The sequence below is a fragment of the Rhea americana genome, unplaced genomic scaffold, assembly GCF_003343005.1.
Source record: "Rhea americana isolate MKP2758 unplaced genomic scaffold, rheAme1 scaffold_46, whole genome shotgun sequence".
NCBI lineage: Eukaryota > Metazoa > Chordata > Aves > Rheiformes > Rheidae > Rhea > Rhea americana.
In genome coordinates, this window is record NW_028186601.1 from 4,668,669 (window position 1) to 4,684,758 (window position 16,090).

Here is a 16,090-nt window from a genome sequence, read left to right on the forward strand (position 1 = left end):
GCCTACTGATGGATTTAGAAGTAGAGGGAATTAGCAGCTTTTCCTCACATCCCAAACAGCACATTTACAGTCACAAATCTATGTTAAAGATCAAATGTGTTCAGTCAAAAACAAGGAGCTGCTCTCTTAAAGGGGTGTAGAACTCAGAAACGGCCAACAGAGATCAGAATAATAAAACTTGTAGAGATTGATGACATTAGGCGTTTTTAAAATAAATGATTAGTTATTCCTTCTTTTTAACTGTTACCACAGTGATTTTGGCACCCTCATAATCTAAGCAAATACACCATAAACAGTCTCTGGTGCAAATTTTGTGCATGTATGTATGAATATGTATCAATGCATATGTATAAATATGCATAAATGTATATGATGGCATAGGTATTCCAACAGCATTATCTTCTATAACGTGCATACCTCATTAGATAATGTCAAAATAAAAGTACCTGAGGCTCAGTCTGCAAAAGCATTTGAATTATAATGTAATTGCTCCTCTAGTATTTGAAATGTTCATTTAAGTCAGATTAAACTCTCAACTATAAAAGTTATTTCTAAATAAAATAGATTCTCCCTCTGCTTTCCAACAAGAAAACTCAAACTCAACACTGTGTTTGTTCATGTTCTTACGTCGTAAGACACAACTTCAGAATCACTTTGGATTTTGCTAAAAATATTGTATTCTGTGTGACATGTTCATAAAAACAATTCCAGGCACTACTTTTTAAGCACCTCATTGCCTCCCTCTGATCTGCCACAAAGTTCTAAAGCCTAGTTTCTGCCTAACTATGCACAGGCTATGCCTCATTGCTTAGGAAACTTTGTGCTTAAAATTGGAGATGTTACAGGTTTTACGCACATTTAGAAGTTGAATTTAGATTGTCTGAATCATTATCTGAAGTTATCAACACAGACACTCAGATTCCTTCCACTTAAAAATAAATGCCTAAGGTCCCTAATTTAGGAGCTTAACTGTCTTTTTCTTCCTATATAATCAACGCAGAGAAATAGGGACACATAAAAAAAAACATTTATCCAATCAAAAAAATGCCTCAGTGAACAAAAATAGGTTTAATGAAGTAGCCTTATACTTTAAGTCCCTTATTTAAGCAATATAACTCTATGGTTSCATTTCTATGGCTGAATCTGGGAGCACTTTGCAATTCTTTTCTTGGCTGTGTTCTGACACCACGTTAGAAAAAATAAAATAGCTTTGCACTAACTCTTCCTTGCTTCCAGCCAGTACATTGTCCCAACATATAATCTAAGTACATTATGAATCTTTGTGTTTTTTAGCAAAATTCTTATTGATGGTAGATCTCCCATATAAAGCAAGAAGTCATAAATATCAAGAGATAAATGTTATTTAATCCACTGCCCTGACCCAAAGCATAATTAACTCTACCTAAACAGTTGTAGAAGCATAAAATGCATTTGACAAYCCCCCAAAACCTACCTAACTGTCTAATGAAGGTAGGAAACACTTTTTTTAACCTTACAAGACCATGACTCTAGGTTGTACTAGAACAATTCATAAATATGCTAATTTTGTTTCACTTCTGTGGGGCTAGTAGGTTTACTATGGGAGAAATAGAGCTGTTGTTCTCCACAAAAGAATGTCTATAAGTTCTCACCCATAGCATGATCACTGTAATCAGTTCCCTAGTTTTCTCAGTGCCCGACATTTTCTTGGAATAGCTATACCACTTAGGCTTTTACTATGAATATATATATACATATATATATATACACATATATATACACACACACACACATATATATATGTATATATGCATGTTCACAATATAAAAGTAATATAAAAAAAACAGAATTAAAGGAGTACTATTAAGATGGAAGAGTCAGGCAATCAGAGCTAGGAAAGATCTAACTGAGACTTTATTTCCTTGACTACAGGAATAGCTGCATTACCCGGCAGAAAAAGGAAGATGTTACACTCTCTGGTTGAATAAGCAGAGGAGCACGTGTAGCACACACTGATACAGTAGGCTACCTATACAGTAGATGTTGCACCTTGCAGAATGCTTGTACGTACATAGTACATGTCAATCAATTTAACCTTCACCTGACTCACGATCAGTTGGTATTTCTCTACACCTCATTACAGTACATGAATCCTGCATTATGCCTCATTTGCAGTTCTGGGTGGTTCACCAATGAGACACGTCTCACTAGTCAAGAAGTCTGGCCTAAAACAGAGATTCGACTGGTTTTTGAAACAATGCATTTGCATGGAAATCTTCAACTGCTACCATTTGTAACCTTTCAGGGAAAAAAGATTTAAAATATTACTAATGAATAAATACAAATACGTATTTTTTTCCTGCTGCACTTCAATATGCTGGATACAAGCTGGAAGATTCCATGCCTTCACAATCAGCATTGTAAGATTTATGGTCTCTTGGGTTGATTCCACCTTCAACTGACTAGAATAAAACAATTCATAGGTACCAGAAGAATATTTTCCTGATGATCACACACCTCTGGAACTCATTTCTTTCAATAGCGTCATGGAGCCTGAGTTTTATACATATTAAGGTATAGTGCAAATATTTTACTTTGGAAAGACTTCAGTTTAATACTGGAGTTTTTACATTAGCAGAGCAATAGCAATGAATTCATTGCTGGCCATTAAGTTAAAAGCTTCAGGGCAAGGAGGAGGGTTAATTTTATTAATTTATTGTTTTCAAAAATGTAAGGTTTCATGATACTCTGTGATACACCACAATGTAACTTTCTAAATGAATCTCATTTTCAGGGAGGAAGAAAAAATGCCTCTGAGAGACATACAACTACCACAGAACATGAAGTCAAAAATGCCTGTCTTGAGGAAAAGCTCACGGTTTAACCACCTTCACAAGGATCAACTCTGAGAATAACCAAGAGTTTTTGTAAATTGCCACAAATATGACATAAGCTTTTCATATGACTATTTTTAATTACTTGAAGGAGGAGATAAGAAGTACGTAAGAATAAATGATCCTGATTATGCCAGTGCATTGGTCATTACTGCAATGTAGTCGATACACCATCAGCCATCATTATATTCTCATTTTAGATAAAATACATTTATGTCAGCATCACGAAGGGTGAAGTCATTGAGCTAATTGTTGAGTTCTTTAATTGCTGAAATTCAGGAGGTGAAATTGTTGAACTAACTGTGATTCTTCTAGCTTGAACTACTCCTCATGATCCTAACCAATAAAGATATAACTGAGAAAGGCCCTTTTTAGTCATCCCAGCACCTTATGCCACAGTCAGTAAGATTTAATTAATAATCAAAAATCATTTTTGTGCACTAATACAATACTTCAGAATCCAATGCTCCTCTTCAGCCTCACAGTTTATTAAAAAAAAATTATTACAAAACATTTTTTAAAAAAATTTCTTTAATTTCATCTGATTTGATGACTATTTCTTTTTCTTTTACTCAGCATCAAGGAAGTCTATCATTTAAAGTCCATCTAAAGATTTTCATAAAGTCACTATAGAAAAAAATGCACTGCAGTTAAAAGGCTTTGTTTTCTATCAAGATATTACCGTAAGGACTGCTGACCTTGCCATTTTCCTTTTTCTGAAGGAAACAGGTTTCCTGCAGTAAAGCTCATGGTTCATACTTTTGCAAATGGCATGCTGAAAACTCATTTCCACAGATAAACTACAGCTAGGGAGCCATTCAAGTATGTAATATTAACCGACAAAACACTGAACCAGAAATTAGAAATGCTGTGTCTGGAGCAACTTAACCTCTTGTTACTCCATGAACATGGATCAACACTTACTGAGATCCCTAATAACATTTCCATGAACTTCAGTACTGCAGAAGTGGGCACTAGGGCTGTCCTGAGCTAGAATGAGAGAGACAACACCATACAGTGCAGAGAGAACTAGCCATACAGCTCGTTCCAAATATTAAGCTGCATCCACAAAACTCACTCTATATCATATGCAAGTATCATATGATTTTTATGTTTTTATATTTAGTATACGGATTTTAACACTGCACTGTGTAATCTGGTTAGTCAGTGACTTCAGGTCACTCATATACTTAGCTTGACATGACATTGTACTGAACTCATTTGATGGAATACTCCTTTAAAACATCTATGGCCATCCTTCTTTTGGATAGTAACGAATGCACTGAGACCTGTTCTCACTGAAAGGCACAAAACAATGATTTCTTAAAGCTTAGGAGGGAAGCTCCCATTTATATCACCATGAATCTTGGATGAGACTTATGTGTGACTACAGTGCAGTTGAAAATTGAGGAAGAGAGGTGAGGTGGAGTTATGGGAGAGAAAAAGAACCATGTTAGAGAAGAAAAGAACAAGTCTGTCTTCATGTGAAGGACCACCACCAGCACGCTTTTGACAACATTTCTAACATCTAGCAAGAAGTTGGTAAGAGGTCACATCAGTAAGACAGAGAAGATAATACACAAAAGACAAAAAAGGTCTCTGTCTACTCCAGAGTGCAAGCAAGGAATTGGCTTTGGAAAGGAGATTTAAAAGAAAGACATGGAAGATACAGAAGGGGCAGAAAAACAAACAGAATAATCATGCAAAGATAAGGTAGAAAACAAAATGGTATCTTTTTATACTGTAATTTTTAATTATGAAAATATGGCCATCCTGGTCCTATTATGTGTCACATTCACTTTTCAGTTATCTTTTCTCAAATATGACTTAGTAAAATAGATTTACATTTACTAGAATTATTAATCTTGCAATCTAAAAGATAAATGACAATTAAATTGCACTGAAGAAGTAGCTGCTTTATCATCTGTATCTTCCAGAGACACAAAGAAAGAGTCAAAGAAAGAATCAAAACAGTGGTAATTATTAGAGTTCATTTTTTACTTTAATTCAGTGCATTTAGCTATGGTAAAAAGTAGGAAAATTAAAGCCCATTCATTGAGTGGCTTCCTGCAGATTCAAGAACTACTTTGCTGCCAGAAATTGCCAACATGACTTAACAGGCATTCTTTAATAAATGTTAGCCATTTCACTGGGCTGCACTCCACAGATGCAATTTGTTCACTTTTATACACCAGTTTTTTAAATATGAAATTCAAACAAAATCTTTTATTTACATTGCTGAAGAGAAATTAGCCTCCAAAGTACAGAGGGAGCACAATTAGGGATTATGAATACACAGTGAGCATTAACATTCATGTTTGTGCAAGTTCCATTAAACAGCAGTCTGAAAAGCTATGATCAACCCAGAAAGATACTAGCCTCATTAATTAAAAAGATTAAATTAAAAATGCTAACATCTTCCATCTTTTCTGATACTGTTTTCTTTCAGCAATAATCTAGCTAAAAGCAATACTACATTTAATTCTATAAATGTTAACTGCTGTTAACATTTAATAAAACCGTCCAATATTCGGATACAGACAAGATCTCTGTTTAGAAACGTGGATTATGAATGGTTTTACATCACAGTGGCAGACACAGCTGTGATGTACAGAAGCATAAGACTGCAATGGAAGGCTAAACTCCGTTCCAAATATACCGAGTATCAGCACTAAGTATCAACAGTGCCCTGAGATCATTCTGCATTAACAGCTCCTGGAAGCCAGCAAGAATGCTGCACATGCTTCCCTTGAACATTAAGCCATTTGAAATAATGCGAAGAAGGGAGATGCCAGCTGACACAGTTATCCCATCTCCATGCTACTCTTAATGACTATGGGCTGTTCCCTGTCACAGGGTCCCTCAGAAGGAAAGACCCATTCTGACCTTCTCTAATTACCTGAAAACATATTCCAACTCTCCTGATTTGGCCTGGATATTTTGCATTTCAGCAAAACATAAGAAAAATCAACAACATAAACATCAAAACCTAAGAAAGTGTTGTACATAGCATTTTCAACAGCTGTATCTTCTGAAGAAGAACAGCATACATAAAGACTTTTCCCAACCGTGGGACAGCTTTCTCTGGATTGCTTCTGTACTCATGTACATCCACAAGGACAACCCTCCCACACTCATACAGACACCTTCTAGCCCCCTTCTCTAAAATTTTTTTTAGATCTACATCCTCACTGCTTGCACAAGGCCTCCTGAGCATAGCTACAGGCCAGAGCAGTACTCACAGATCTCCCAGGTAGCACGACCCTCTGTCTGGTCCTCAGTTCTTGCTCCTCTTTTCTCATTCCGCTATGAGAGATTCAATACCAGGACTTACGGTGAAAGAGGTACAGAGACACTACTGACATGATCTCTGAATTGGGCAGTCTGAAGCCCTCATAATGCAGACTAAAATGGAATACAGCTGAAGGGAAAGGTTTCTGTAACAACTTAGGCTTTATGGGCCAAGAATCTCCTATGTAACAGTAAAAAGTGCCTGGCTATCCATGTTCCCAGCTTGCTTTTATATAAGATGTTGGTTTATCATAATATGACATGAAGATCCCATGGTATTATTCAAGAATCTATATCAATAAGAAATGTACAAATACAATATTGGTTCTGTCAAATGCTAAAAATTCAAATATTGTTTTTATTTTTGACAGAATTTTCATTAGACTTTTATGTTTCCTCTCTTCAGAAACAGTGGTCATCTTCCTACGCTCATAGATGAGTATTGATTTTTGCTTTATTCATTGTTTTATTTCTTCAGGCACTGTTAAGACAGAGAGAAAAGTCAAGTGCTAGTTTTCAGTGCAACAAATATGTGTAATTAGGGAAAACTCAAGTAATCAACAACAATAAGAAAATATAGGTATTATGTAACAAGAGAATTATTTTTTAAAAGGCACTCTATAGCAAATCATGAAAATGAAATTCCTTAAAACCAACATGAGATTTGCTTCCTACAGAGAGAGCTGGTATAGCTCTGTAATTACTGCTGAGTTCAGATGTTCATTTAAAGCTGGGATTCAACCACTTTGTTACATATTTAATTAAAATATTCTTTAATGTTTGAAAAGAACTACAGCAGTTTTAGACTGTATACTTAAGTAGGCTCATTCTGCTATATTAGAAAATTTGTCTCTTTCTTTCTTCTCCAAACAGATTAGCTTTCTGTGAAAAGGGATTCCAAATTCTATCTATTACCAGTCAGAGGCATAGAGTTTTTCCTACTTGGAGTTTTTGCTCCTTAGCCAAAGGAAGTTAGCTTAAAATAATAATAAGAAGAAGTTATTTTACATAAAGCAACATTTGAAAAAGAAAAAAGAAAAAGAAAAAGAAAAAAAATTCTTAAAAATTGATTGGCTGTGCTGTACTTCAGGTGGGAACAGAAAACAGAAGAAAAAAACACAACAGAGGAAAAAAAATAGAAGGAAGAAAAAGGAAGAATAAAAGTTTCAAAAAACACGTTGTCCTGAAACCAGGAAGTCACAGTGCTGCTGCATGTCTTGAATGCTGAACGAGCCCTGCCCTGGTCCACTGCACAGGAGACCCACAGAACCGAGGGGAGGAGACAGCGGACTTGTTTCTCAGGAGAAAACGAGGAAAGAGCTCATGATAATGAGGAAAGAGGATAACGAGCAAAGATACTGAGGAAAGGAAGCTCCCGCTTTTTTTCAGAGGCTAGAACAGCGTACAGATGCTATAACGCTCTGTAACATCCTAAGAACAGATAGAAACATGAAAGATCAAGCCTGCATTACAATTCTAAGTCTAGGTTGTTAACAGAGAAAGTACCATCCAAGAGGTTTGACAACTGTACTTCTTGCAGAAGACCCTGCATGTAGGCTTTACAAGATGGTACCAAACATCCTAATCCGCCTCATAACTATGAGAAGCCTAACCTCATCAAAAACATCTACATATTTTGTTAAGACTTGTGCAATAAAGAATTTCTGGCTTTCCTGGGCCCAAGGTACTTCTTTCCAATAATTAAATACTGTTTTTTTTTCCTGGCTCCCCCCTGCAAGTTTTAAGTGCTTCCTGTGGCTACAGTTATAGATTTTCTGGTTATGTCATTCTAGATTCAGACAACTGATAAACTGAGGTTTGGTTTGTACTTGGAAATTGCGGGAATAGCCATAAAACTGTGATCCATACTCCTAGACCTTTATGAAGAGGTACAAAATACCTAAAAGAGGAGTTCCATCATGAAGAATCTAACTCATGTCTTCTGAGTTAGTACACCATGTACTGAAATGGAAGGATAGGCAGTACAAGAAACAAAAGCAGAACTACTGGAACAACAACTTTCACACCGACAATGCTTTTACTTTACAATGCCAAGGGCTGACTACCAGCGTGGAGAAGAAATGCTGGAATAGAAGCAGGAAGACAAAGATAAAACTTTCTTTAGATGCAGTTCAAATCTCATATAACTTAAATCTTAAATTAGTATGCTTAAAATATTTTGGGGCATTTTTAATGCCCAAATTTTGAATCCTGTTCTAGCACGAGCAGAAGCAAATGACAAATCTTTGCACTCACCATGGAAAGGAATATTGTTTCAACTTCAAACTCACCTGCAAAGTACTTCAGCAAAGCATTAGATTTATTCATGAAGTGAAAGCTTATTTTTATGCTTTCTCAATGATTAAGTATTTTTTCATTGCAGTGGTCAATAACATTAAAAACAATCAATTCATGTTAATTATAAATCAACTGTCAAGGCTTAAAAATCACTGTTGTCCTTCATGGATACTTCTGTGCATTGACAGGTACTATAAATATGTAGAAATTTGCACATGCTGTTGTCATTCCGATTCTTGGATACCCAATTCCCTTATTTTAAGCATTATTTATATATAAATTCTTCCAGTATTTCTCAATCCTGAAATCATCAGATGGAAAACCATAGATAAAGATGTTAAAATACCACTGTTTTACTCAGCCTGAGATGACTTTCAAATATGCTTAGTATCCACAACTCCAAGTAAAGACTGCACACTTCAAGACACCTAAGCTAAAGATCTTTCAACTCAGTACTCAAAAACCAGAAACAGTCTGAATCAGAGGCTGCACTACAGTGCTGTGATCAAGATCAAAGATCTGCAATGTACAACAGCCATAAATCTCCCCTATGTGCATAGCAGAATGGACAGAACGGACCATTTGAATCTAAACAGACAGTAATATTTTGCATTTCTTTGATTCACATCATTTGGCATTTTTCAAGAGTTTAGCATTATGGTCCACCAGCACCAACACTTTGCTCACAAGGTTATCTGTAAAAACCACCATGCATGGTTACTTCTTAACTGTCCTYAGCATAAAATCTCCATGGAATAAAATCATGTCAGTCTCACCTCAATCAATGTCAGATATAAGCTGACCAGTTACTGAAAGCAATATAACACTGGATCCTGTAACATACCTGCTAGCTCTAACTTCTCCGTGTATTTATTTCACAGAAAGTAGGGTAAGCACTGTAAGACATACTCTAAATATTGGACTAAAAAAAAAAAATAATAATGGAAGACTTTTCTGGTGGTAACTAAAACTTCCTGCTGAACAGATTTTTGACTTCTGTTTTCCTCTCTAATGGATCCAATATAAGAAACTCACCCTTAGAGAATGTGCAATCCAAAATCATCCGGGATGTCTTTAAGGCAACAAATTGCAGATCAATCAATCAGAATCTACATTCAAGTACCTTTCTGTCTGAGCAGTTTAGATTCTACTGCCTGCAAATGGGACTTTTACATACAGTAGGGGAACAGAATACTGGTCTAATGCTGGAAACGGAAACAGAATACTGGTCTGATGCTGGAAACGGAATACATTTTAATACAGGATAACACTAGTTAAGAATACAGAATAACACTAAGTACACTGAGCACTACTCAAGAACAGAAAGCAACAACAACAAAAAGAAGAAGGTTGTAAGGAATGAAACAAAAACAGAATTGACCTTCTTGCAATTCAGTGAGTGAATGTTGCCTTTTCCTCTGTGACCAACCAGTGTCTCCAGATGACGAAGATAAGATATGTAATACCTTATTTATAGAATTACTAACTAATGATTGCTGTAACATCAAAGGAAGCTGCAACTGTTCCAATATCAAACTATTAAGCATATTTAATGAAGCAATTTCTAGGTTTAACTGGGAATATGTTGATTTAAAAAAATATATTATTTAAGAAATGTAAAAATCCCCACAAAATAATTCTATCTTCAGACTTTGCTATGGTCATCAGTATATACACACAAATAAATCATTATAAAATCAAATTACTTAAATGCAATCAAACTTGGGGGAAGAAAAGCTTTAAAATTACAGCAAAGTTTATACAGAACATCAGTACAACACAGTGCTTATGTGAATATAAACAAATTAATTAGAAAGAAAATAAAATCAATATATAGCTAGCTTTGTGGATACAACCTTTTAGATGTATATTGAAATGACTTTCAAAATAGATTCTGAACTTTGAAGTAGAACTTCAGAAAAATGACTTTTTATCATTCTATTAACCTAACAAAAAACCCAAGGATATACATTCTTAGAGACATTGTTTTTAAAAAATGGTGTATTGTTTTTAACTTAACAAATTATTTCTGGTGTTGAAACTAATGTGTTTGGGATAAAAAATAAAATTGAGACAATACAGTTTTCATTTTATAATTGCTTCAATTACTTTACACGGCCCTAAGTGTAAATACTTCAGACTTTTTTTTTTTTGCTATATCCCTATCATTTAGGAAATTTTTATTTCCTACTTATTTTTCCCTTAATTTAACTTATCTAGACTAATGGTCTAGTATCCTAGAGTGGTCCAATTTCTGAGTGGAATTACTTAGGAATAACAAAAGAATGGTCAGAATCCTCTTTCATGTAACATGTTTCTCTATCGGTTCTTTCAATTACTGTTCAGAAAATAAATACCTATCATGAAGTACTCAAAAAATAAAACGTGAGAGACCAGGAGCCCATAGAAAAAAATGAATGTAAGTGCTAAACTACAGCTTCAAGTTTTAAAAGGATAAAAAGGGTTTTCTTAACTTGATCAATAAGTAGAATATATATGGGTTTATAAAAATTACTTTTAAAATCATATCAAATTGTTGTTACTATATTACGCACTGCTTTACTAGTAAGATAATACCATATTATGTACATGACTTAACAGCAGTTGAATGCAATAAATTGTAGGGCTTCCCAGTATTACTGCTAAGAACAGCAATGGCATCACAACATATGCAGGTCCAAATTTAAGATCTAACTCATCACTGACTTTTGGGATAGTTTCTCTCAGAGATGCCCTTAACACCCCACCAAGGAGCTCTATTCAATATCTCAATCACGGGGAAGACAGTTTGTGAGGAACACCAGTCAAGAAAATTATTCAGAAGACCCTCTAACCTTCTAGAGCATGTAATATTTATCATAAATACATTCTTATATACGTATACTTATATATGTTAATTAAGGAACATCAGAATGAGTATCCAAATAAAAACAGAAAGGAGGTAATGACTGAAAGAGCAATCTGGATTTAAACAGTTTATTGGGTACTGGTGACCAGGATCAGCAGAATCATTCTGATTTCAAGTATGAAGATTACATTCTTCCTGCTGATAAATACTATTTTATATTGTCCATGTTTATCATGTACCTCTGCTTAGAATAAACACATGCAAAAATCCTTTGGGAGTTAAGTTACTGCTGAGAAGAACAAGAAGCTATCTTCCAGAATATCTCTGCTATTCTTTAATCTATCTTTTATTTTTCTGTCATCAAATTATGTATGATTCCATTTTCCTGGCAAAATTAAGAAGAAAAAAAAAGAGCGAATGAGAAAGAGAGAGCACAAGAAAGTGCACAAAAACGTGCACGCACGAAAGAGATTCATTCTCGCCCATTATGCCTCCTGCTCCTTAGCAGTGGGTGAAGTCGCCAGCTTCTGTAGGGCAGTTCTCAGAGACCGCAAAYGTAATTAAGGAGCACTCGGAGCCAGTAAGTGCTGAACTCATCAGCTGAAATAGGAGCAAAGGGCAACTGGCAGAATAAGTAAAACAGAAAAGGTTAGATTAATTACACTCCATCTGTTTCCAAGTAAGACCAAATAGATGAAATAAAATATGGTGGAATACAGGAGGTAAGGGGAAAGGAAAACAATTTTAATTACATTAGTTGCAAAAGATACTACAGATGTCTAACTTCAATCTTGCTATACAAATATTGTTATGGCTGGGCAGCAGAGGAAGGCTGCCAGATGATCTTGCTCTGGCTGACAAATTTCAAGGCCTCTGGAGAGAGAAGATACCATTTCCCTGCAAACATGTGACCAAGTTCGCTCTCTTCTCTTCCTCTCCACCATATTTTAAGTCCAATTTCAGTATCGTTTGGAAAGAAACTCAATGTATTTAAATTGTTTATACTTTTGTGTTACAGTAAAATGTAGCCGCAGGGGCAAGAAGCCTTCTGGTGCTTTTTAGCATAATCATTTCAAGAAGAAGACAGGGCACTTTAATCTCCAGCCTCTGCCCAAGCCTAGGTCCTACCACACTGATCTTAGAACAGCCACAGTTTTAAGTAATGCCAGGTAACACTGAGATAAACCACAGAACAACCACCTTTGGTTCCAATGACAAGAACTAACAGTAAGAAAATGAGAGACCATGAAAAAAGTTCAGGTCCTCATACAAAAGTTTCACCATCTTCCATTCTCTGTCCAGCACACACTCCAAGATGCTTTAATTAGGTAGTCTGAACAGCCACCATCTTCTATTAACCTGCATTTTAAGCCTTATTTTGAAGCAGTTTAGAATTACAAAAATCCTGCCATAAAGTGAATTGCCATGAAGTACTGAGGCAGCTAGCTGTTGTTACAACAAATACAGCAACTGTCTGTATAGGACAATGACTAAGCTTCAACACCATTGCAAGCACAAGGACGAGGCCTGTCACACTGTAACTGTCACCTTCCACACGTTCTTTTTATGAGAAGGGAAAAAGAAATCACACTCTCTACGACCATGTGAATGTAAATGGCTCCTTGAGTGCTTACTGCTTAAAACAGAGTTGTTTCAAAAATTCTGGTATGTGTAGATAATAAATTTTTAAAAAATTGTACCATAAATTCAACAGCTCATATTGTTATAAAGATTAAAAGCTGTCTTACCTGTCTGATGGTGTGTCACTCGTTACTTGGTGCTTTACACCTGAACCATTTTTAACTGAGTCTTGTCTTGTGAGCCCTTGAGATCTGTTTTTGTCCAAAGCTTGTGTGGATATGTCACCTGATGGTCCTTGGTACTGAGAATGCTCCTGGAGCTTTGCTTTTTTCTCTTGAGGCGCTTCCTCGTTCCGTTGACCTCTAACACCTTCTTGATCACGCTGCTGTGGTGCGGTTGATCCACTGTTGTAGAACCAGGCTCCTGATTTTGTGAGGATTTCTTGTTGTTTTCGGCACAAGTTACATACCCACATTACCTGTTCAGAGATACGTGAATGGAAAGTCTGTTAGCTTGTAAACACAATGTTTACAAAGTTTTGGTCAAGCAAACATCTACCTTTGAAAATGGCAGCAAACAGTTGAAAGAATACAATTTTTCTTCTATAAGATAAAACTGCAAGAAATTTATCCAGAGCATAATAAAACTGTCTGTACACCTTTGAAATACAGTATTTTACTAAAAGTATAAATAACAGAATTAGCATAAAATATTTTGTATTTACAGTGCACAGGAAAACAGTAGATGTACATATTTAAAGTATCTATCTATTAACATTTGCAAACAAAGATTAAATGAGGGCAATAAAAAACAAAAAAGGCATTAAAAATTAATTACCTGGTTAATCAGTTCTCTTACTAAGTTAGAGAAAGGAAAACTGGAAAAGATTCTCTGCTGTTGTGAACAAATGATTTTACCATCCTCCAAAATGATTTGCTGATTTACATCAGCTGAGCTTTGTATCTTGCATTTACATGAATAAGTTGATTTCAAGAAGTGATTTGATTCTCAAAGCTATTGCAAATGAAAGCTATTTTTAAATAAAATAGTAATATATAGGGCAGTGAGTCTCTCCATTCCCTAGCCATAGACAAGATTTAACCTTTACTGTATACTTACTAAATTATTAAAATGACTAAAGCTTCCTGGGTGAGGGATCATCCACTTATTTATGAGATTTTTAATATTACAAAATGTGTTTGCTTGAGAGGTTTTTGTATCTGATCACCTTAGTCACCTGACAGTGAAGGAAGCTTCCAATGACAATTATTTCTGACTTTAATTTTACATTCATTTCTTACATCATGTGACAGTAAACCAAGATTGTAATTAAAGGAATGTAACAGGCCAGTTATTAATACAACAGCATGTTCAGTAGTTATTGTGTTATCTTAAAACTTTGATTATATATAGCATTGATTCACCTTTAGAGTTTTGCCCTTTTTCATTTGTCTTTAGCCTTTTACTCAGCTCTTCTGCTCTTTATACGTTTTTCCTCTTACTTTGCAGACAAAGCTATACAATTTTTTACACATTCTATACATGTTCCTTGAATGTCTACACTCCGCCTTCAGCACAGTTTATCACAGCTCCAGTTCCAATCACACACTGAGATGCCTGTCTTCCTTAGTTCACATTACAGTACAACTAATAATGCTTTTCTTTATTCCTTTAAATGCAGCTTACAAGCTAGCTGAATCACCTTGAAAATGTAGTTTCCCTCTCCACAAAACATATAGCTCAGTCCACCAGAAAGGGTTTGAGAAGCTACAAACTGTATCTTACTTGTATTCCTCAGGAAGTTATCTAACAGAAWATTTGGGCCACGCTGTCTAGGTAAGTCTCACTGAAAGTAGTTTTGATGAAAACTTCCTAGAGAAAGCTAGTTAGGTACAGAGTTCTCAGTCAGACKGAGCTCACTGATTTCCTCATTCACAAACTGCCAGGCTGGGGGCAGGAAAAGTAGGAGCTACTTGCTAATTTAATTGTGGCACTATGCCATCCTGATAAACTTCCCTCTTAAAATACTTTATAGCACTGATACCTCCACCTTTGAGAACTCCTGTCATCTTACTTCAACAAGCAGAACAAGCTACTGAAGTGCTGACACARGGTAAAAAAGCGACTCCCTAAGCAGCTGTCTGAAGTCGGGTAGCTCTCCCCAGAGCAAAGGTCAGTCCCACGTATGCTCCCGACCTGGCCAGCACCCAAATACAGATGTCAGAACAGGCCTGTYTTACCTTCTCTAATTAAGTTGGGAAGTAGACAGAAGTTTCAAATTGAAATTTCAGCAAAGATGGGAAATATTTTTGCCTTCTTTAACCGGTAACACTAAAAGCCTGATTGCTTTGTACACTGCTGAAAAATGGTTTAAGTTTCCATATATATGTTAGTGTAATGAGAGGACCAGATCAAAACAATTTTTCAAGCATACAAATACATAACAATTTGAATGATTGTAAGATCAAATCCTCAAAAGCCTTTGTGTTACTGTTTTTCTTCTGTTGGTAAGAGATGTTAAAATGTCACAAAAACTAGGTATCATAGGCATTGCAATTGAGCAAGTTTGTCCTTGGCTTTCAGCCACATTTTGTCCCAGAACACTGCAATCCACAATGACCACTATTATCCTCTTGTACCCAACAAAATGACAGGTCCTTCTGATAGGAGATAATTTAATATCTCCTCCTCTAAAAATAGAGTCAGGAAGAAGGCTCCTGATCTAAACTCTTCCCCACAACTCACACGATTTAGTGATCTGTTCCAGTATAAATCTCAGCTCCTGACAAACAGGGTGGCTGACAGTGTGCCTCTGGACACAGCAATGCTCTTGCTAGTGCAAGACCCCMCACACACACCCCTTAGGGAAGAGGCAAACTTTTTATCATCAAAAAAAAATTTTTTTTATCAACCCCTGTCCCCATTTAAAGATGCTGTCTCTATCCTATTTGCAAATATCTACTATGTGATCATACTGCATTTTGTTTCCATCTCTGAAGTCTGGAGTCTGTTTTTCCATTGTCAGTGTCACTTCACAGAAGACATCTCAGGTCCTACTGAAGTCTAGCTGGTTCCAAAGATACTATGCAATGTTTCTTACAGACTGCCAAAGTAATTGGGTCAGACCTGCAAGAACGATGAGTACTTTCTAGTAAAGTACATCAGGAAACAAAAAAAAAATTGTAATAGAAAGAAAATT

The 16,090-nt window shown here is 35.8% G+C and overlaps 1 protein-coding gene across 1 annotated transcript in view; it reads right to left on the reverse strand.

The window, feature by feature from the left end:
* The window catches only part of LOC146589411 (regulating synaptic membrane exocytosis protein 2-like), a 242,157-nt gene that overhangs the window by 169,654 nt on the left and 56,413 nt on the right, over window positions 1-16,090 (reverse strand). Inside the window, exon 4 of the mRNA XM_085316248.1 lies at window positions 13,059-13,369. Coding sequence (XP_085172374.1) covers window positions 13,059-13,369 — 311 coding nt within the window. The remainder of the gene's footprint in view (window positions 1-13,058; window positions 13,370-16,090) is intronic.